The sequence below is a fragment of the Oncorhynchus masou genome, chromosome 25, assembly GCF_036934945.1.
Source record: "Oncorhynchus masou masou isolate Uvic2021 chromosome 25, UVic_Omas_1.1, whole genome shotgun sequence".
Lineage (NCBI taxonomy): Eukaryota > Metazoa > Chordata > Actinopteri > Salmoniformes > Salmonidae > Oncorhynchus > Oncorhynchus masou.
The window spans coordinates 14731779-14754510 of NC_088236.1; the positions used below are offsets into that span (position 1 = coordinate 14731779).

Below are 22732 nucleotides of genomic sequence, written 5' to 3' on the forward strand. Positions count from 1 at the left end.
TAACGAACGTGACAATCACACTTTTCTTTAACCATGTATGTCGGCCCTGTATTAAAGAACATAAAAGTTAATAACTTTTTCCCCTTCTACTTGCCTCTTCCATTTTTGTGGTAATGCTGCAATTAGTTGGTTGTAATTTTGGGTAGAGGAGACATTTCCATATGTCTGTGTTAGCTGTATGTGTGACATAACTCCGCCAGTCCTATTTATGATATCATTCACTAGAATTAGACCTTTTTTAAACATTTCTTCCAATTTTTTTTTTAATCAATTAGTATATTTGAGTTTAACCACATTATTAGTTCTGTCTTTTCAGTTGGATTAAACTGAAATTGCAACCAACTTTCTAAGGCTTGTTTAAAAAATAGTGATATTTTGGAGATTATTTCCTTTTCAAACAACCGAAAGTGGGAAGGTGTAATCTGAATAAAGGGATAAAGGCCATTCTTGAACATAGGATGTGACTTTCCTACCACTTTACTAGAGAACCAGTTTGGACTTATAACTTTTGTGTGACTGATGCCTTTAGTGAGAGGTCTGATGCTTTAATATTTAATGATTTCTGCCCCCCCCCAAATTCATATTTGTTATATAAATAGGCCCTTTTAATTTTGTCTGGTTTGCAATTCCAAATAAAATGGAATATTGTTTTTTTCATATAATTTAAAAAGCAGGTCACTAGGTGTAGGCAAAACCATAAGCAAATAGGTAAACTGATATGACTAAAGAGTCAACCAGGGTGATTTTTCCACAAATAGATAGGTATTTTACTTTCCATGGTAGCAAGATCTTGTCTATTTTTGCTAACTTTCTATAAACATTTATTGGAGTGAGATCAAGTCTTTCTTTTGGGATTTGTATACTGAGTATGTCCACATCTCCGTCAGATCATTTAATTGGTAAACTACACAGTAATGTAAAATTTGCATTTCTTTAGTGATCCAACACGTAATGTAGTGACACTTATCATACTTTGCTTTTAATCCAGAGAGGATAGCAAAAGGTATCTAGATCCACTATGAGGCTGTGGAGAGATTCTAATTGTGGTTTTAAAAGAAAACATGAATCATCAGCGTACAATGACACTTTCATTTTTTAAGCCACGGATTTCTAATCCCTTAATATTATTGTTTGATCTAATTTTAACAGCTTATATTTCGATGGCATTACTAAATAGATATGCCGACAGTGGACAACCTTGTTTTACTTCTCTAGATAGTTGAAAACTATACATAACTTTAACCCATTTTATAAGAGATTCCCCAAAATTGATATATATATATTTTTTTTTTACCTTAATTTTACTAGACAAGTCAGTTAAGAACAAATTCTTATTTTCAATGACATCCTCGGAACAGTGGGTTAACTGCCTGTTCAGGGACAGAACAACAGATTTGTACCTTGTCAGCTCGGGATTCAAACTTGCAACCTTTCGGTTACTAGTCCAACGCTCTAACCACTAGACTACCCTGCCGCCCCATTATAGCCTGTTTATTAGTCCTGCCCTCACATATTTGCTATTTATCACTCAACCCACTTCTTTGCCACAGCACACAAAAACACAAACACACACACATACACACAAACACACACTCATACACACAAACACACACAAACACACACACTCAATTGTCATAAAAGAATCAGGAGACACAGGGGACCACCACTGTACAGCAAGGGAACTAGGTGGACACAGGAATGTGTGTGTGCGCGTGCATGCGTGTGTGTGTGTGTGTGTGTGTGTGTGTGTGTGTGTGTGGCGGGTGGGGGGGTAATTGACAGTGTCCAGGGCCCTCAGAAGGGATTTGCTCCGGTCAGGACAGACTGCTCTTCAAGGTTATGACTTTAAATGCAGTTTGAGTTCTGGCAGCCACGGAGAGGCTAATGGCCCCTGAACCAATATCACACACACACTCTCAGACACACACATACCAATCTCTCACACAGTCTCCCACATCAGCAGGAGGAGAGAACACCCTATGCTGCTGCCCGTTGAGGAGCAAGGACTCTTGATCAATACAAATTCTTCCTAACTCACAACAACTGTGAAATGATACAAGTACTATAAAACACATACCCTGTCTGTATTTCTTCTAATATAGACCAACACATTCAAACGAGCAGCAATCAACCGCTTCTTAAAGTGTTGTCTCATCTTGTGAACATTGCAGCTTTGTTTCCAAAGAGGGACATCCTTTGTTAGGATGTGTCCCAAATCACACCCTATTCTCTATATAGTCTTCTACTTTTGATCAGAGCCAACAGTGAATAGGGTGCCATGTATGACACATCCTCATTGTCCCGAATGCATTCAGTCATCTGGCCTCACACGGAACCCAAACCGGCTGCGCATGTGTTTGCCAACGTGCACTATCGTGCATAAATTTATCTTGCCCCCCCACACCAGATCACCACACGCAGGTTAAAATATCAAAACAAACTCTGAACCAATGACATTAATTTGGGGACAGGTCGAAAATCATTAAACAAGTATGGCAATTTAGCTAGTTAGCTTGCACTTGACTAGTTTCCTATTCACTTGTCCTTATCCTTTGTATCCTAGTGTTTTTCCACAGTGTTCCCTGTCCTTCATCCTGCTGTAGCAGACTAGCAGTGTTTTCTCCACAGTGTTCCCTGTCCTTCATCCTGTTGTAGCAGACTAAAAGTGTTCCTTGTCCTTCATCCTGCTGTAGCAGACTAGCAGTGTTTCTCCACAGTGTTCCTGTCCTTCATCCTGCTGTAGCAGACTAGCAGTGTTTTCTCCACAGTGTTCCCTGTCCTTCATCCTGCTGTATCAGACTAGCAGTGTTTTCTCCACAGTGTTCCCTGTCCTTCATCCTGCTGTATCAGACTAGCAGTGTTTCTCCACAGTGTTCCCTGTCCTTCATCCTGTGTTCAGACTAGCAGTGTTTCTCTCCCTGTCCTTCAGTGTTCAGACTAGCAGTGTTTTCTCCACAGTGTTCCTGTCCTGTTGTAGCAGACTAGCATCCCAGTGCTGTCCTTCATCCTGTTGTAGCAGACTAGCAGTGTTTCCTCCACAGTGTTCCTTGTCCTTCATCCTCAGACAGCAGTGTTTCTCCACAGTGTCCCTTCATCCTGCTGTATCAGACTAGCAGTGTTTTCTCCACAGTGTTCCCTGTCCTTCATCCTGCTGTATCAGACTAGCAGTGTTTTCTCCACAGTGTTCCCTGTCCTTCATCCTGCTGTATCAGACTAGCAGTGTTTTCTCCACAGTGTGTAGCAGACTAGCAGTGTTTTCTCCACAGTGTTCCCTGTCCTTCATCCTGCTGTATCCACAGACTAGCAGTGTTTTCTCCACAGTGTTCCCTGTCCTTCATCCTGCTGTCCAGACTAGCAGTGTTTTCTCCACAGTGTTCCCTGTCCTTCATCCTGCTGTATCAGACTAGCAGTGCAGTGTTTTCTTTCCTTCATCCCTGTAGCAGACTAGCAGTGTTTTCTCCACAGTGTTCCCTGTCCTTCATCCTGCTGTAGCAGACTAGCAGTGTTTTCTCCACAGTGTTCCTTGTCCTTCATCCTGTTGTAGCAGACTAGCAGTGTTTTCTCCACAGTGTTCCCTGTCCTTCATCCTGCTGTTGCAGACTAGCAGTGTTCCTTGTTTTCCTCCACAGTGTTCCTGTCCTTCATCCTGTTGTAGCAGACTAGCAGTGTTTTCTCCACAGTGTTCCTTGTCCTTCATCCTGTTGTAGCAGACTAGCAGTGTTTTCTCCACTGTTCATCCTGTTGTAGCAGACTAGCAGTGTTTTCTCCACAGTGTTCCCTGTCCTTCATCCTGCTGTTGCAGACTAGCAGTGAAGCATGTGTTCATCATCATCAACTCTCCTTCACACCTTTATAGGCCTAACAGGTAACCATACAAGTGACTGCTCTTCCACTGTATAGATTTCATTGCAGAATCTGGGAGCTCACATAAACAGGGTTGTGTTGGAATGATACCATAGTAAAACCGGTAGGATGACCTTTGGGAGAAAATCTTTTTTATCAGAGCCGAGATTTGGGTCCCAAATGGATACCTATTTCCTATATTGCGCACTCTTTTTGACCAGAGCATGATCAATATTAGTGCACTACATAGGGAATAAGGTGCCTTTTTGGGATGCATTACATTTCTGAGTTGAGCCTGGTAGTGGTGGTGGCGACAGGTGTGCGGGGAGCAGAGAGGATAGCTTTGTAATTTAGAGTAACAGTTGATGCTTTGATTCTGAGCCCCTAACTACCTCTATCATTTTCTCTTTACTCTCTGGGCCTGACCCCATATTTCTCATTGTAGTGCTCCTGACGGTGGATTTCACACTCCAACAAAGCTATAACCTCTAACTCGTGGCACATGCGTCCTCCAAAATAGTGTGTTGTGGTATATCATCAGATATTGCAATCAAAACTGTGTCAGAAAGAGTCCTCTAAACAGCTCTCACCCATTTTAGAATCAATGGAAGTGGATCATTTTGAGTGCCATCATTTAACCATGGATGGTATCTAAGACGAAGATCAGACAGTAACATCCATCAACGGCTTGGTACTAGATCTTCCTCAATATTCCAAGATCCGGTCTATTTAAAGAGGGAATAGCCATTTCAAGCTGTAGCTGAATAACAATGATGAAATTCTCAGGGCAAAACAAGTTATTTGACTCACCCTTATCCTGATGACTTTAAATTGGTTTCTACTGTTAGAGATTTAACGCCTGTTGGTGTGCTGTGGGTGGGATGACTGAGAGCTGAAAAGATACTGTCATTCTGGTCCTGCAGAGATAGATAGAACAAATACTATAGCTTACTCATATCAAATCAAATTTTATTTGTCACATACACATGGTTAGCAGATGTTAATGCGAGTGTAGCGAAAGGCTTTTGCTTCTAGTTCCGACCATGCGGTAATATCTAACAAGTGATCTAACAATTTCACAACAATTACCTCATACACACAAGTGTAAAGGGATGAATTTATTTTATTTTATCTTTATTTAACTAGGCAAGATCAGTTAAGAACAAATTCTTATTTTCAATGACGGCCTAAGAACAGTGGGTTAACTGCCTGTTCAGGGGCAGAACGACAGATTTGTACCTTGTCAGCTCAGTAGATGGCATAGAGTACAGTATATACTTATGAGATGAGTAATGTAGGGTATGTAAACATTATATAAAGTGGCATTGTTTAAAGTGACTAGTGATACATTTATTACATCCAATTTATTATGGTTAAGTGGCTAGAGATTTGAGTCAGTATGTTGGCAGCAGCCATTCAGTGTTAGTGATGGCTGTTTAACAGTCTGATGGCCTTGAGATAGAAGCTGTTTTTCAGTCTCTCTGTCCCAGCTTTGATGCACCTGTACTGACCTTGCCTTCTGGATGATAACAGGGTGAACAGGCAGTGGCTCGGGTGGTTGTCGTCCTTGATGATCTTTTTGGCCTTCCTGTGACATCGGGTGGTGTAGGTGTCCTGGAGGGCAGGTAGTTTGCCCCCTGTGATGCTTTGTGCAGACCTCACTACCCTCTGTAGAGCCTTACGGTTGTGGCCGGAGCAGTTGCCATCCTAGGCGGTGATACAGCCCGACAGGATGCTCTCGATTGTGCATCTGTAAAAGTTTGAGTGTTTTTGGTGACAAGACAAATTTCTTCAGCCTCCTGAGGTTGAAGAGGCGCTGTTGCGCCTTCTTCACCATGCTGTCTGTGTGGGTGGACAATTTCAGTTTGTCCGTGATGTGTACGCAGAGGAATTTAAAACTTTCCACCTTCTCCACTACTGTCCCGTCGATGTGGATAGGGGTGTGCTCCCTCTGCTGTTTCCTGAAGTCCACAATCATCTCCGTTGTTTTGTTGACATTGAGTGTAAGGTTATTTTCCTGACAACACACTCCGAGGGCCCTCACCTCCTCCCTGTAGGCCGTCTTGTCGTTGTTGGTAACCTACCAATATAGTGTCAAACTTGATGATTGAGTTGGAGGTGTGCATGGCCACACAGTCATGGGTGAACAGGGAGTACAGGAGAGGCTGAGAATGCACCCCTGTGGGGCCCCAGTGTTGAGGATCATCGGGGTGGAGATATTGTTTCCTACCCTCATCACCTGGGGGAGGCCCGTCAGAAAGTCCAGGACCCAGTTGCACAGGGCGGGGTCGAGACCCTGCTTAATTAGAGATCGGGCTACTTTTTTCAACATTCTGTTAAAAATCGTGCAACATTTCAACGTCCTGCTACTCATGCCAGGAATATAGTATATGCATATGATTAGTATGTGTGCATAGAAAACACTCTGAAGTTTCTAGAACTGGTTCAATGGTGTCTGTGACTATAACAGAATGAGTTCCGTGGTCAAAATCGCAAGGAAACCTGATCACAAAATCGACGGAGAAAAAATAAATCCGCCAGTCTATGTATTGTCTATTGGAAGGAAAAATACTTAAGGGTGAGATTACAGTTCCTACAGCTTCCTCACGATGTCGCCAGTGTTGTGATTTCGATTCAACTAATTCCTTGGTCATCTGAGTAATAGCCACATCCGGTTGTCAGGTCCAGAGCTGTGAACAATGGAACCGGAAAAGTTGGCTACGTTTTTCAAACTTGTGCCTATTGAATACAGATCGCTCCGTGATCAATTTGATTGTTTATTAACGTTTACTAATACCTAAAGTTGGATTACAGAAGTAGTTTGAAGTGTTTTGTCAAAGTTTATAGGCAACTTTTTTAATTTAAAAAAATAACGTTGCGTTTAAAAACTGTGTTTTTCCTGGATCTGACGGTTTTCATAAATGGCCATTTTGGGTATACAAGGACCGATTTAATCGAAAAAAAATACCCAATTGTGATGTTTATGGGACATATAGGAGTGCCAACAAAGAAGCTCGTCAAAGGTAATGAATGTTTTATATTTTATTTCTGCGTTTTGTGTAGCGCCGGCTACGCTAATTCCTTTGTTTACGTCCCCTTCTGGTATTTCAGGGTGTTGCATGCTATCAGATAAATAGCTTCTCATGCTTTCGCCGAAAAGCATTTTACAATCTGACTCGTTGGCTAGATTCACAACGAGTGTAGCTTGAATTGAGTACCCTGCATGTGAGTTTTAATGACGTTTGAGTTTTAACGAGTGCTATTAGCATTTGGCGTAGCGCATTTGCATTTATTGTTGGCAAGGTGGGACGCTTGCGTGTCGGGTGGGCCAGAGAGGTTAATGACGATTTTGGAGGGTACTATGGTGTTAAATGCTGAGCTGTAGTCGATGAACAGTATTCTTACATAGGCATTCCTCTTGTCCAGATGGGTTAGGGCAGTGTGCAGTGTAATTGCGATTGCGTCGTCTGTGGACCTATTGGGGTGGTAAGCAAATTGGAGTGGTTCTAGGGTGTCAGGTAGGGTGGAGGTGATATGGTCCTTGACTAGTCTCTGAAAGTACTTCATAATGACAGAAGTGAGTGCTACAGGGCGGTAGTCGTTTATCTCAGTTACTTTAGCTTTCTTGGGAACAGGAACAATGGTGGCCCTCTTGAAGCATGTGGGAACAGCAGACTGGGATAAGAATTGATTGAATATGTCCGTAAACACACCAGCCAACTGGTCTGTGCATGCTCTTAGTACGCGGCCGGGGATGCCGTCTGGGCCTGCAGCCTTGCGAGGGTTAACACATTTATATTTTTTTTTTACATTGGCTGCAGTGAAGGAGAGCCCGCAGGTTTTGGTAGTGGGCCGTGTCAGTGGCACTGTATAGTCCTCAAAGCGAGCAAAGAAGTTGTTTAGTTTGTCTGGGAGCAAGACATCGTGGTCCGTGATGGTGCTGGTTTTCTTTTGTGGTCCATGATTGACTGTAGACCCTGCCACATACCTCTCCTGTCTGAACCGTTGAATTGCGACTCTACTTTGTCTCTATACTGATGCTTAGCTTGTTTGATTGCCTTGCGGAGGGAATTGCTACACTGTTTGTATTCGGTCATGTTTCCGGTCACCTTGCCCTGATTAAAAGCAGTGGTTCGCGCTTTCAGTTTTGCGCGAATGCTGCCATCAATCCACGGTTTCTGGTTGGGGAATGTTTTCATAGATGCTGTGGGTACAACATCACTGATGCACTTGCTAATAAACTCGCTCACCGAGTCAGCGTATTCATCAATGTTGTTTTTCGACACTATACGGACGATATCCCAGTCCACGTGATCGAAGCAATCTTGAAGTGTGGAATCCGATTGGTCCGACCAGCATTGAACAGACCTGAGCACGGGGACTTCCTGTTTTAGTTTCTGTCTATTGGCTGGGAGCAACAAAATGCAATTCGTGGTCAGCTTTTCCAAAAGGAGTGCGGGGGAGGGCTTTATATGTGTCGCGGAAGTTAGAATAACAATGATCCAGTGTTTTGCCAGCCCAGGTCGCGCAATCGATATGCTGGTTAACTTTAGGGAGTCTTGTTTTCAGATTAGCCTTGTAAAAACCCCAGCTACAATAAATGTAGCCTCGGGATATGTGGTTTCCAGTTTACATAGAGTGAAATTAAGTTATTCCAGGGCCTATCGATGTGTCTGCTTGGGATGGAATATATACGACTGTGATTATGATCGAAGACAATTATCTTGGTAGATTGTAAGGAATTCTAAGTCAGTTGAACAAAAGGATTTGAGTTCCTGTACGTTATGATCACACCACATTTCGTTAATCATAAGGCATACACCCCGCCCTTCTTCTTACCGGAGAGATGCATGTTTCTGTCGGTGTGATGTGTGAAGAAATCACGATAGAGTGTCTTGAGTGAGCCATGTTTCCGTGAAACAAAGAACATTACAGTCTCTGATGTCTCTCTGGAAGGCAACCCTTGCTCGGATTTTGTGTACCTTGTTGTCAAGAGACTGGACATTGGAGAGTAGTATACTCGGGAGCGGTGGGCGATGTACCCGTCTACGGAGCCTGACCAGAAAACCGCTCCGTCTGCCCCTTCTGCGGTGCCGTTGTTTTGGGTCGCCTGCTGGGATCAGATTCATTGTTCTGGGTGATGGACCAGACAGAGGAACCGCTTTGGGAAAGTCGTATTCCTGGTCGTAATGTTGGTTGTTGACGTTGCTCTTATATCCAATAGTTTCTCCCGACCATATGTAAAAAAAAAAAAAAAAGATTTCCTGGGGTACTAATGTAAGAAATAACACATAAAAAAACTAAATACTGCATAGTTTCCTAGGAAGCGAATCAGCCATCTCTGTCGGTGCCGCAAGTGAGAGCTATGGTATAAATACTGTAGCATTACTATATTTATATACTTCACTGAGTGTACAAAACATGAATTAAGCTTTAAATCTAAGCCTGTGTCTTGAAAGATTGAATAAAATGCGCTTGACATTTTGGCAGTGTTTCTTTGACTGAGAGATGAAGAGATGAAGGCTGTGTTGTGCTCTTTAACTGGCTGTGGCAGGGGGAGGCAGGGACTGAGGTCAGGCACGCTAGCAGCTGACTGTTAGGGAATAGGGTACCATTTGGGACACTACCCTATGTAGTGCAGTGCACTAATAGTGTGCCATATACAAAACATTAAGAACACCCAATTTTGCCCGCAGAACTGCCTCAATTCGTCGGGGCATGGACTCTACAAGGTGCTGAACACGTTCCACAGGGATGTTGGCCCATGTTGACTCCAATGCTTCATACAGTTGTGGATTTAACAAGTGACATCAATAAGAGATCATAGCTTTCAACTGGATTCACCTGGTCAGTCTATGTCATGGAAAGAGCAGGTGTTCCTAATGTTTTATACACCCTGTGTAAATCATTCACTGTAGTGCTTTTGTGGACTTTACTGTGGTGCTTTATGGACTTTACTGTATTATACTGTTGTATTTACTGTAGTGTTTTATGGACTTTACTGTAGTATTCTGAAGTATTTATTGTAGTGTTTTGTGGGCTTTACTGTAGTATACTGTAGTATTTACTGTAGTGTTTTTGTGGACTTTACTGTAGTATATATACTGTAGTATTTACAGTAGTGTTTTTATGGACTTTACTTTATTATACTGTTGTATTTACAGTAGTGTTTTATGGACTTTACTGTAGTATTCTGAAGTATTTATTGTAGTGTTTTGTGGGCTTTACTGTAGTATACTGTAGTATTTACTGTAGTGTTTTTGTGGACTTTACTGTAGTATATATACTGTAGTATTTACAGTAGTGTTTTTATGGACTTTACTTTATTATACTGTTGTATTTACAGTAGTGTTTTATGGACTTTACTGTAGTATTCTGAAGTATTTATTGTAGTGTTTTGTGGGCTTTACTGTAGTATACTGTAGTATTTACTGTAGTGTTTTTGTGGACTTTACTGTAGTATATATACTATAGTATTTACAGTAGTGTTTTTATGGACTTTACTTTTAAAACTCCTTATGGTATAGGGGACGCGTGCGTCCCATTTGGCCAAAACCAGGGAAGATGCAGTGTGGCAAATTCAAATAAATTGATATAAAAATCTAACTTTCATTAAATCACACATGTAAGATATTCAATTAAAGCTACACTTGTTGTGAATCCAGCCAACAAGGCTTTTCAGAGAAAGCACAAGATGCTATTATCTTATGATAGCACAGCAGTTAACAAAGAGGGTAGCAGTAAACAAAGAGGGTAGCATATTTCAACCATATTTCAACCCTGCAGGCGCTACACAAAACGCAGAAATAAAATCTAAAACATGCCTTACCTTTGACAAGCTTCTTTTGTTGGCACTCCAATATGTCCCATAAACATTACAATTGGTTCTTTTGTTCGATTAATTCCGTCCATATATATCCAAAATGTCAATTTATTTGGCGCGTTTGATCCAGAAAAAAACAGCTTCCAAAATGCGCAACGTCACTAGAAAATATTTCAAAAGTTGCCTATAAACTTTGCAAAATATTTCAAACTACTTTTGTAATACAACTTTAGGTATTTTTAAAAATAATCGATCAAATTGAAGACGGGTCTATCTGTTTTCAATAGAGGATGACAGGAAACTAATGCTACTTTTCAAGTCTTGGCCAACTGTCAACAGCGTTACCCTTTTCCAGGATGGCCCTACTTCATTGCACAAATGAATAATCTCAACCAAATTCCAAAGACTGGTGACATCCACTGGAAGCGGTAGGAACTGAAAACAAGTTCTTAAGAAATATCGTTTGCCAATGAGAACCCAGTGAACAGACAGACCTAAAAAAAAATTCTGAACGGTTAGTCCTCGGGGTTTTGCCTGCGACATAAGTTCTGTTATACTCACAGACATGATTCAAACAGTGTTTTCTATCCAGATCTACTAATAATATGCATATCTTATATTCTTGGCATGAGTAGCAGGAAGTTGAATTTGGGCATGCTATTTATCCAAAAGTGAAAATGCTGCCCCCTATACCTTAAGAAGTTGTAAGCGTTAGACTAGAAACCAAAAGGTTTCAAGATCGGATCCCCGAGCTGACAAGGTCAAATCTGTCATTCTGCCACTGAACAAGGCAGTTAACCCACTAGGCCGTCATTGAAAATAAGAATTTGTTCTTAACTGACTTCCCCAGTTAAATAAAGGTAAAAAAAATAAATAATGAACTTGCAGTACAGTGAGTTTAATAAGCTCTGAGCTCTAAACAGTGATGTTAAAAAGAGTGAACATAATATATAGTATATTACAAAGGTCTATGGTAAGCACTACACGATCAAGTGATGCTACAGTGTATAATATACTACAGTTGACTAAATATTTACATAGTAAACTGTAGTCTTTTTTCATGTGGGTTCATTCATTCCCTCCCCCACCCACTCTTTCTTTCACTCCCTCCTTCTATCCCTCCAATCAGTCTGTGTGTCAAGGTGTGAGGCCCCTGGGTTTCCAGGTGTCTCTGGAGGAGCAGGCCTTCCTGCTGCTGACAGACCCAGAGAGACAGACCATGGGCTACTACCTGCGGGAGTACCAGGAGGGACACATCGGCCTGGAGCCCCTGACAATGGCCCTGTTTGAGCTCTTCAACACTCGTGCCAAGGTAACGCAGCCTATTCTATATATAGTGTACTATTGGGCACTGGTAGAAAGTAGTGTATTATATAGGGAATAGGGTGCCATTCAGGATACACCTGGGTGCCTGGTTCATCTTATGGTCAATCTTTTACTCTCTTGATGATGGTACCTCCACAACTGTTGAGAACATTTGAATTTCATGTACACACAGTATCTCATCCAACATGCCCATACATGTTCTCTATGAGGTTCCTGGTCTCAGTTGTTAATCCATGCTTCCTTCTGGCCTCCCTCTAGTTTTCTTTGTCAAAGGAGACCTGATCAAAACATGGTGCTCAAAACGTTGTCTTGTAAATTCCCATGGGAGCATAACACGGTGTGCCGATTCCCCTTCTCACCTTTTATTTGGCAACTCAAAATGGCCACCAATCCACTCAATATGGCCAACATATCATTATGGGATCATTTCATTGAATGAGGAGGCCCATTCTACTCATTCTAATCCTATGCTCCTGTCCTCCCTCCAGTTGTCCCTGCTATCTGAGGTGCGTAGTCAGGTGGCTCCCCAGGAACTGGAGCTGTATGATGGCCTGGTGCTGCATCGCGAGAGGGAGGCTCTGAAGGCCTGTCACGGAGGAATGGGATCGCTACACCCTGTGCACCCATACAGCCGCTGTCTACACGCTGAGCCCTCAGCCAGCCAAAGCCACTCCAACCCGGCCACTCTCTGCTCTACCAAGGTAGGAGGAACCGTGTAGGATGGATGGACTTACAGGTGTGTTCCTATTGGATGGTTCTGGACTATTCAAAGTGTGTGTGTGTGTTCATTCGTGTGTGCATGGGTGCATGCTTGCATGCCTATTGAAGTCTGTGGTGCCTGTGGCTGTATACTGTATGTGGGTGTTTCTTCCTGGCATCTTCTCTCATATTTCATCCATTGGAAGTTGCACTCTGACTGTTGCCAGTGTCAAATGAAACAGAGCAGTGACTTCAGATGAGATTACTGAGCAGCAGTGTTCTATAGTGTCAATATTCCACCGATGTGGCCCGGACCAGCTGAATGGGACCTCACTCTGCCAAGTCACTCTACAAAACACTATAACACACTGTAACCATCCAACTGAGTCTGAGACCCAGCCACGCTTTAATAGAAACTGATAAAACAGTGTTTGTATCCACAATGGCACCCTATTCCCTATTTACTGCACTTAATACAGAATAGGGTGCCATTTTCTCCAACAAAGCAGATATTATTCAGTGGTGAACCAGCAGGATTTGAAACCATTGTGAGAAGAGATTATCTTTAAGATGACTGAGCTGAACCCAATGATGTCTCTTATGCTCAGCAGTTGTTTGTGTTAGCGTGCGTGAACTTGGGTGAGTGCATGTGTTTGACAGTTTCCCCATGGTCCAAGGTGACAGTGTTGCTGTCTGTTTGATATGGCTGGCTGGTTGCCATGGCTGGCTGGTTCTGCTGAGCTTGTCCACTCTGTGCTTGTATAATTGATCATGTTGACATCATCATTAATATAGCTGTAAAATCCCACCCTTAGTTAACAAGTCATTGAAGTTAATTTATATTGTATCAACTAAATTAACTTCCTGTGTTAATGGTTGATTGAGGTCTTTAGTCACAGTTCATGGTTAATGTTTCAGCACATGATTGTCTCACAACATTGTACTGGGAGGCAGGTCCGTGAGTCTATGGCTGGGCCTGTTTATTTTGGATGATACGGTCAAATCAAATCAAATTGTATTGGTCCCATACAAATATTTAGCAGATGTTATTGCGGGTGTAGCGACATGCTTATTTTCTTAGCTCCAACAGTGCAGTAATATCTAACAATTCAGTAGTATTTAACAATTCAGTAGTATTTAACAATTCAGTAGTATCTAACAATTCAGTAGTATCTAACAATTCAGTAGTATCTAACAATTCAGTAGTATCTAACAATTCAGTAGTATCTAACAATTCAGTAGTATCTAACAATTCAGTAGTATTTCACAATTCAGTAGTATCTAACAATTCAGTAGTATTTAACAATTCAGTAGTATCTAACAATTCAGTAGTATCTAACAATTCAGTAGTATCTAACAATTCAGTAGTATCTAACAATTCAGTAGTATTTAACAATTCAGTAGTATTTAACAATTCAGTAGTATCTAACAATTCAGTAGTATCTAACAATTCAGTAGTATTTAACAATTCAGTAGTATCTAACAATTCAGTAGTATCTAACAATTCAGTAGTATCTAACAATTCAGTAGTATCTAACAATTCAGGTGGAATACCAGGTGAAGTCATATTATTGTAACACACCAACCTTGTGTCTCTGTCTCTCGCTCACATGGTGACATTGTACAGCAAGATCCAGGGGCAACCACTAATGTCCTACCTGACATTACATTGGTGAGTCTGTATTTGAGTTTGTTTCAGACTGATTGAAATCATAGTCAGGTTTATGATGTGCAGGATTATAACTAAATGCTAATGTTTTTGAACAATGCATTTTAAAGGTGATGCGTGACACTCGCTCCATGAAAAAACAACATTTGTTGACCTTCATCAGACAGACTTGAGTTTGTACAGTTTGTTTGTAAAAACATTCTGTACAATGTCCCTTTTTGTTTCTAGAATGAAGTGCAGTCGACAGCCGAGTCTCCTCCGTTCTTCAAGCCTCCTCCTCCCTCCGGACCCGGACAGACCCAGCCCAGACATCCGAGGGACAGGGAGAGGGAGCAGTCCAAGCGCCTCTTATCCAGACACTCCCAATCTGGCCTGGTCTTTACTGCCCCCACCAGGCTGCACCAGGAATGTCACCACAAACACCTTAAAGCCTTCCAAAGCTTCTCCAACCACCAAACTTCCAACTCCCCTAGCTCTGACCTCCATCACACCTGTCCCAACCCTGGCCATCATACCAGCTCCAACCCTGGCCATCATACCACCCCCAACCCTGGCCATCATACCACCCCCAACCCTGGCCATCATACCACCCCCAACACTGGCCATCATACCACCTCCAACACTGGCACTGGTTATAGCGTCTATCCAAGCTCTGGCAATGACACATCCATGAACTCTCTTCACCACACCTGCCAAAGCTCCCTCCACATCTCCACAACTACCTCCTCTGACCACCACACTCCCCAAACACACCATGGCTGCTCCAGCTCCGGCCACCATTCCTGCCCTGGCTCCCTTCATCCCAAGCACTCTGGTCCTCAGAACAAGGACAAATTCATCAAGCTTCCCATCTTCAGATCCTGCTCCCATGAGAAGCCTGTTACCTCCCCTGGTCCCTCCCCATGTCTCTCTCCCTGTCTCTCTCCCTGTCCCTCCCCTGGTCCATCCCCATGTCTGTCCCCCTTTCCCTCCCCCTGTCCTTCACCCTGTCCCTCTCTCTCTGTGCTGGGACCTCCCCCATGTAGTCCAGACAGGCCCTGCTCCCCCTGCTCTCCCTCCCTCAGCCAGGGAGGTTTGTGTGTCATGGCCGACACACACAGACTGACTGCTGAGGCCAGGCCCGAGCCCCAGCAGAGAGGTAAAGATTAATGTGTGTGTGTATCTGTGTACCTGTGCCTGTGTTTGTCTGTGTGCTTGCCTGTGAGTATGGCTTTACATGCATGTGTATATATATATATAATCAAATCTACTTTCCTTTATGTATCCAGGCACCACATTGTCCCAGCTGTCAGACAGTGGTCAGACTCTGAGTGAGGACAGTGGGGTGGACATTGCTGAGGCACGAGGGCTCAGTAAAGACAGCAGTCCTTGGCCAACTAAGAACCAGGCCAGCCAGGCCACACAAGGGCCCCAGGGGGCCCAGGGGTCTGCAGTACTGGCATCCAAACAGGTGAGGCCCACCAAGGGCCCATATCACAACAGAAACAACATGTCTCCTATTCCGTTTATACTGTAGTCCACTACTTATTCTAGGTCTTTATTCTAGGTCCTTTTTCTATGTTCTTATTTTATGTCCTTATTTTATGTCTTTATTCCATGTCATTATTCCATGTCCTTATTCTATGTCATTCTAGGTCTGTTTTCTGGGTCCATATTCTAGGTCACTATTCCATGTCCTTATTCCTATTCTTTATTCTATGTCCTTATTCCCTGATGTCTTCTTGTGTGCCCTGCAGCAGCCTGGCTCTCCAGTGCCCATACTTACTCTGGTACGTGTGGTAAAGAATGCCAACACTCTTGGCATTGCTATAGAGGGAGGTGCAAACACACGGCAGCCACTGCCACGCATCGTCACCGTACAGGTGAGAGAGAGGCTGATTCCCAAATGGTACCCTGTTCCCTATGTAGTGCACTGCTTTTGACAAGGAGGTTCATTTAAAAGAAGTGCACTTGTATAGGGAATATCTAGATGATTCTGCATCAGTTTATCATACTGTAACATTTAGGATAACTTTGAACATGAATGTAGTATGAAGACTACACAAGGCTTTTGTACTGTGAAGTCTGTAAATAGTAAGAACCACAGCCTCCTATGTGGATGTAGAACCCCCATGTTGTGCCTAAAGGTCTGTGCGTATTGATACGTATTGTAGTGTTAATGAGTGCAATATGGATTACAGCAAGCATCAAACATGACAGAGAAGCTTCCCGAGTGGTGCAGTGATCTAAGGCACTGCATCTCAGTGTTAGCTGTGACACTAGAGATTCTGGGTTTGAGTCCAGGCTCTGTCGCAGTGAGCTGCGACCTGGAGACCCATGGGGCGGCGCACGATTGGCCCAGCAGGTTAGGGGAGGGTTTGGCCAGCAGGAATGTCCTTATCCCGTTGCACACTAGTGACTCCTCTGGAGGGCTGGGTGCAGTGCACGCTGACACGGTTGCTCGGTGTACGGTGTTTCCTCCGACACATTGGTGCGGCTGGCTTCCGGGTTAAGTGTGCGCTGTGTCAAGAAGCAATGCGGCTTGGTTGGGTTGTGTTTTGGAGTACGCACGGCTCTCGACCTTCGCCTCTCCCAAGTCCATATGGGAGTTGAAGTGATGAGACAAGATAGTAACTACTAATTGGATACCACAAAATTGGGGAGAAAAACAGAGACATTACCATTTTCTCTTTCATCTTAAATGTGAGCTTCCCAGAACATCTGTTTATGTGCGTGATAACAACCTATATTTGCATTGATAATAATTTCAAAGCAGGTCAAGGAATCTCTCCTGGGGATGTTTAACTTTGTTGAAGAAAGTTTTCTACCACCTGGTTATTGTCAGGGGTCTTGGGTAATCTATTCAGGTCTACAGGATGTTGTGGACAGGCGTGGACAGACTGAAGTGGACCTAAATTCCAACATTATTCATCTTTTATTTTCATTTAACAATAATGTATCTACAAGTACAGCATGCGTTTTCATATTATACACTGAGGTTGCTTCCCAAAGGACACAATATTGCATAGAAAGTCCACAACTTCTGAGATGAGGGCTCTGGTCAAAAGACATGCACTACAGTACATAGTGTGTTTCTGCAGTCTTTCATGTGCGGAACATCCTCGTACCTAATTCAGACTCACAAGATATGGAGAGTCTGATTGAGGGGGTTGTATGACAGTCGTGCAGGGATTTCCTCACGAGCAGGCCCCATAAATCTCTATAGTCCAGTAGAGTCCTGATGGTTCCCCAGGCATTTACAGGCCCACCAGCTGACATGGCACAGATACTATTGCCTCATTACATCAATTATGTTTCACCACCATTAGTATGATTAAATAACAGTCAATTTAGGCGTCCCAAATGGCATCCTATTCGCTGTATACAGTCCCTATGGGCCATGGGCAAAAGAAGTGCACTGCAGGGGGAATACGATGCCATTTGAGATGGAGACTTTTGGTTGGCCCTGAATCATCCTACAAGCAATTGTATGTGACATTGTTGAAAAGGTTATGTCAGGATAGGACAGCCAGAGAATAGAAATGGGATTTGACTGTTTGACTGCCTGAATGATATGGGGCATTTTTACATTTGGTAAGTTGGTGCCATTAGAATATTATTAAGAGAACTTTAAGGAGAAGAAGTTGTCACGCTATGGTTTGCCATAACACACAATGGTTTTCCATAACACGCAATGGGTTGCCATAACACACAATGGGTTTCCATAATGCACAATGGGTTGCCATAACATGCACAGCCAAATTCAAGTCTATGCAGCAGCAGCTAGAGTGCCATCTTGTTAGATGGTTGGAATGCCTTCCCCCTCTGTCGTAATGAGGGTAGACAGCGTAATGCTTCAACTTAAGTGGGAACTACTTCTGCTGTCCAAAAGTATTGTTTAGCCTCTTTCTTGCACTCACATCCCAGACTTGATTTTAATCTTCCTGGGACTAATTCTGCTGATAGCGGATAACTATTTCGAAGAGGGGTCTAATTGTAATAACGGTGATATGTGGTTGTGTTTTTCACTAAACTTAGTTGAATGTGCTGTAGGAAGCAGTAAAGTAGAATGCAGTAAAGGAACAGTGAGAGCACTAAGGGGTACAGGCTCTGGCGCTAAGTGCCCAGGGCAGAGCCTGCCTGCCCTGCTGCCTGGGTTATCAGCCCCCTCCTGCCATGGCCTCCTCTGTTCTCAGCTAGACTTATGATTCTGTCCTGATGTCTCTGTCCTTGTTTTTCCTGACAGACAGGATTCCACAAGGCACAAAGCTCTACATCATTCCTCCCTTCACTCTCTACCTCTACCTTTACCTCTACCTTTACCTCTACCTTTTCCCTTTTCCCTTTTACCTCTATCTCTATCTCTACCTCTACCTTTACCTTTTACCTCTACCTTTACCTTTTACCTCTACCTTTCACCTCTATCTCTATCTCTACCTCTACCCCAACCTTTACCTTTCACCTCTACCTCTACCTCTACCTTTCACCTCTACCTCTACGTTTTACCTCTACGTCTACCCCAACCTTTACCTTTTACTTCTATCTCTACCTCTACCTCTACCCCAACCTTTACCTTTTACCTCTATCTCTACCTCTACCGTTACCTCTACTTTTACCCTTTATCTCTACCTCTACCTTTACCTTTTACCTCTACATTTTACCTCTACCTCTACCCATACCTTTACCTTTTACCTCTATCTCTACCTCTACCTTTACCTCTAGCTTTACCTCTACCTTTACCTTTACCTCTACCTTTACCTCTACCCCTACCTTTACCTTTTACCTCTACCTTTACCTCTACCTTTACCTTTACCTCTACCTTTACCTATACCCTTACCTTTACCTCTACCTTTACATTTACCTTTATCCCTACCTTTACCTTTTACCTCGATATCTACCTCTACCTCTACCCCTTACCTCGATCTCCATCTCTACCTCTACCTTTACCTTTTACCTCTACCTCTACCCTTAACCTCTATCTCTACCCCAACCTTTACCTTTTACCTCTACCTCTACCTTTTACCTCTACCCCTACCTCTATCCCTACCCCTACCTTTACCTTTTACCTCTACCTCTAACCCTACTTTTACCTCAATCTCTATCTCTACCTCTACCTCTACCTTTACCTTTTACCTCTACCTCTACCTCTACCTCTACCTTTTACCTCTATCTCTACCTCTACCTTTTACCTCTATCTCTATCTCTACCTCTACCCCTACCTTTACCTTTTACCTCTATCTCTACCTCTACCCCTACCTTTACCTTTTACCTCTATCTCTACCTCTACCTCTACATTTACCTTTTACCTCTATCTCTACCTCTACCCCTACCTTTACCTTTTACCTCGATCTCTACCTTTACCTTTATCTTTATCTTTACCACTACCTCTACCTCTACCTCTACCACTACTTTTACCTCGATCTCTATCTCTACCTCTACCTTTACCTTTTACCTCTACCTTTTACCTCTACCTCTACCCCTACCTTTAACTTTTACCTTTATCTCTACCTCTACCTTTACCTCTACCTTTATCTCTACCTCTACTTTTACCTTTTACCTCATCTCTACCTCTACCTTTACCTTTTACCTCTACCTTTACCTTTTACCTCGATCTCTACCTTTACCTCTACCTTTACCTTTATCTTTATCTTTACCACTACATCTACCCCTACCTTTACCTTTTACCTCGATCTCTACCTTTACCTCTACCTTTACCTTTATCTTTACCACTACCTCTAACTCTACCTCTACCCCTACCTTTACCTTTTACCTCAATCTCTACCTTTACCTCTACCTTTACCTTTTACCTCGATCTCTACCTTTACCTCTACCTTTACCTTTACCCTTACCTCTACCTTTACATTTACCTTTATCCCTACCTTTACCTTTTACCTCGATCTCTACCTCTACCTCTACCCCTTACCTCGATCTCCATCTCTACCTCTACCTTTACCTTTTACCTCTACCTCTACCTTTAACCTCTATCTCTACCCCAACCTTTACCTTTTACCTCTACCTCTACCTTTTACCTCTACCCCTACCTCTATCCCTACAACTACCTTTACCTTTTACCTCTACCTCTAACCCTACTTTTACCTCAATCTCTATCTCTACCTCTACCTTTACCTTTTACCTCTACCTCTACCTCTACCTCTACCTTTTACCTCTATCTCTACCTCTACCCCTACCTTTTTACCTCTATCTCTATCTCTACCTCTACCCCTACCTTTACCTTTTACCTCTACCTCTACCCCTACCTTTACCTTTTACCTCTATCTCTACCTCTACCTTTACCTTTTACCTCTATCTCTACCTCTACTCCTACCTTTACCTTTTACCTCGATCTCTACCTTTACCTTTATCTTTATCTTTACCACTACCTCTACCTCTACCACTACTTTTACCTCGATCTCTATCTCTAACTCTACCTTTACCTTTTACCTCTACCTTTTACCTCTACCTCTACCCCTACCTTTAACTTTTACCTTTATCTCTACCTCTACCTTTACCTCTACCTTTATCTCTACCTCTACCTCTACCTTTACCTTGACCTTTTACCTCTATCTCTACCTCTACTTTTACCTTTTACCTCATCTCTACCTCTACCTTTACCTTTTACCTCTACCTTTACCTTTTACCTCGATCTCTACCTTTACCTCTACCTTTACCTTTATCTTTATCTTTACCACTACATCTACCCCTACCTTTACCTTTTACCTCGATCTCTACATTTACCTCTACCTTTACCTTTATCTTTACCTCTACCTCTACCCCTACCTTTACCTTTACCTCAATCTCTACCTTTACCTCTACCTTTACCTTTTACCTCGATCTCTACCTTTACCTCTACCTTTACCTTTACCCTTACCTTTACCTCTACCTTTACATTTACCTTTATCCCTACCTTTACCTTTTACCTCGATCTCTACCTCTACCTCTACCCCTTACCTCGATCTCCATCTCTACCTCTACCTTTACCTTTTACCTCTACCTCTACCCTTAACCTCTATCTCTACCCCAACCTTTACCTTTTACCTCTACCTCTACCTTTTACCTCTACCCCTACCTCTATCCCTACAACTACCTTTACCTTTTACCTCTACCTCTACCTCTACCTCTACCTTTACCTTTTACCTCTACCTCTACCTCTACCTCTACCTTTTACCTCTATCTCTACCTCTACCCCTACCTTTTACCTCTATCTCTATCTCTACCTCAACCCCTACCTTTACCTTTTACCTCTATCTCTACCTCTACCCCTACCTTTACCTTTTACCTCTATCTCTACCTCTACCTCTACCTTTACCTTTTACCTCTATCTCTACCTCTACTCCTACCTTTACCTTTTACCTCGATCTCTACCTTTACCTTTATCTTTATCTTTACCACTACCTCTACCTCTACCACTACTTTTACCTCGATCTCTATCTCTACCTCTACCTTTACCTTTTACCTCTACCTTTTACCTCTACCTCTACCCCTACCTTTAACTTTTACCTTTATCTCTACCTCTACCTTTACCTCTACCTTTATCTCTACCTCTACCTCTACCTTTACCTTTTACTTCTATCTCTACCTCTACTTTTACCTTTTACCTCATCTCTACCTCTACCTTTACCTTTTACCTCTACCTTTACCTTTTACCTCGATCTCTACCTTTACCTCTACCTTTACCTTTATCTTTATCTTTATCTTTACCACTACATCTACCCCTACCTTTAACTTTTACCTCAATCTCTACCTTTACCTCTACCTTTACCTTTTACCTCGATCTCTACCTTTACCTCTACCTTTACCTTTACCCTTACCTTTACCTCTACCTTTACATTTACCTTTATCCCTACCTTTACCTTTTACCTCGATCTCTACCTCTACCTCTACCCCTTACCTCGATCTCCATCTCTACCTCTACCTTTACCTTTTACCTCTACCTCTACCTTTAACCTCTTTCTCTACCCCAACCTTTACCTTTTACCTCTACCCCTACCTCTATCCCTACCCCTACCTTTACCTTTTACCTCTACCTCTAACCCTACTTTTACCTCAATCTCTATCTCTACCTCTACCTCTACCTTTACCTTTTACCTCTACCTCTACCTCTATCTCTACCTCTACCTTTTACCTCTATCTCTATCTCTACCTCTACCCCTACCTTTACCTTTTACCTCTATCTCTACCTCTACCCCTACCTTTACCTTTTACCTCTATCTCTACCTCTACCTCTACCTTTACCTTTTACCTCTATCTCTACCTCTACCCCTACCTTTACCTTTTACCTCGATCTCTACCTTTACCTTTATCTTTATCTTTACCACTACCTCTACCTCTACCTCTACCACTACTTTTACCTCGATCTCTATCTCTAACTCTACCTTTACCTTTTACCTCTACCT

The 22732-nt window shown here is 42.6% G+C and overlaps 1 protein-coding gene across 1 annotated transcript in view; it reads left to right on the forward strand.

The window, feature by feature from the left end:
• LOC135513588 (whirlin-like) overlaps positions 1–22732 on the forward strand; it is a 135129-nt gene that overhangs the window by 104556 nt on the left and 7841 nt on the right. Inside the window, exons 6-11 of the mRNA XM_064936474.1 lie at positions 11796–11978; positions 12481–12693; positions 14589–15316; positions 15386–15498; positions 15629–15810; positions 16097–16222. Of these exons, the coding sequence (XP_064792546.1) occupies positions 11796–11978; positions 12481–12693; positions 14589–15316; positions 15386–15498; positions 15629–15810; positions 16097–16222 (1545 nt within the window). The remainder of the gene's footprint in view (positions 1–11795; positions 11979–12480; positions 12694–14588; positions 15317–15385; positions 15499–15628; positions 15811–16096; positions 16223–22732) is intronic.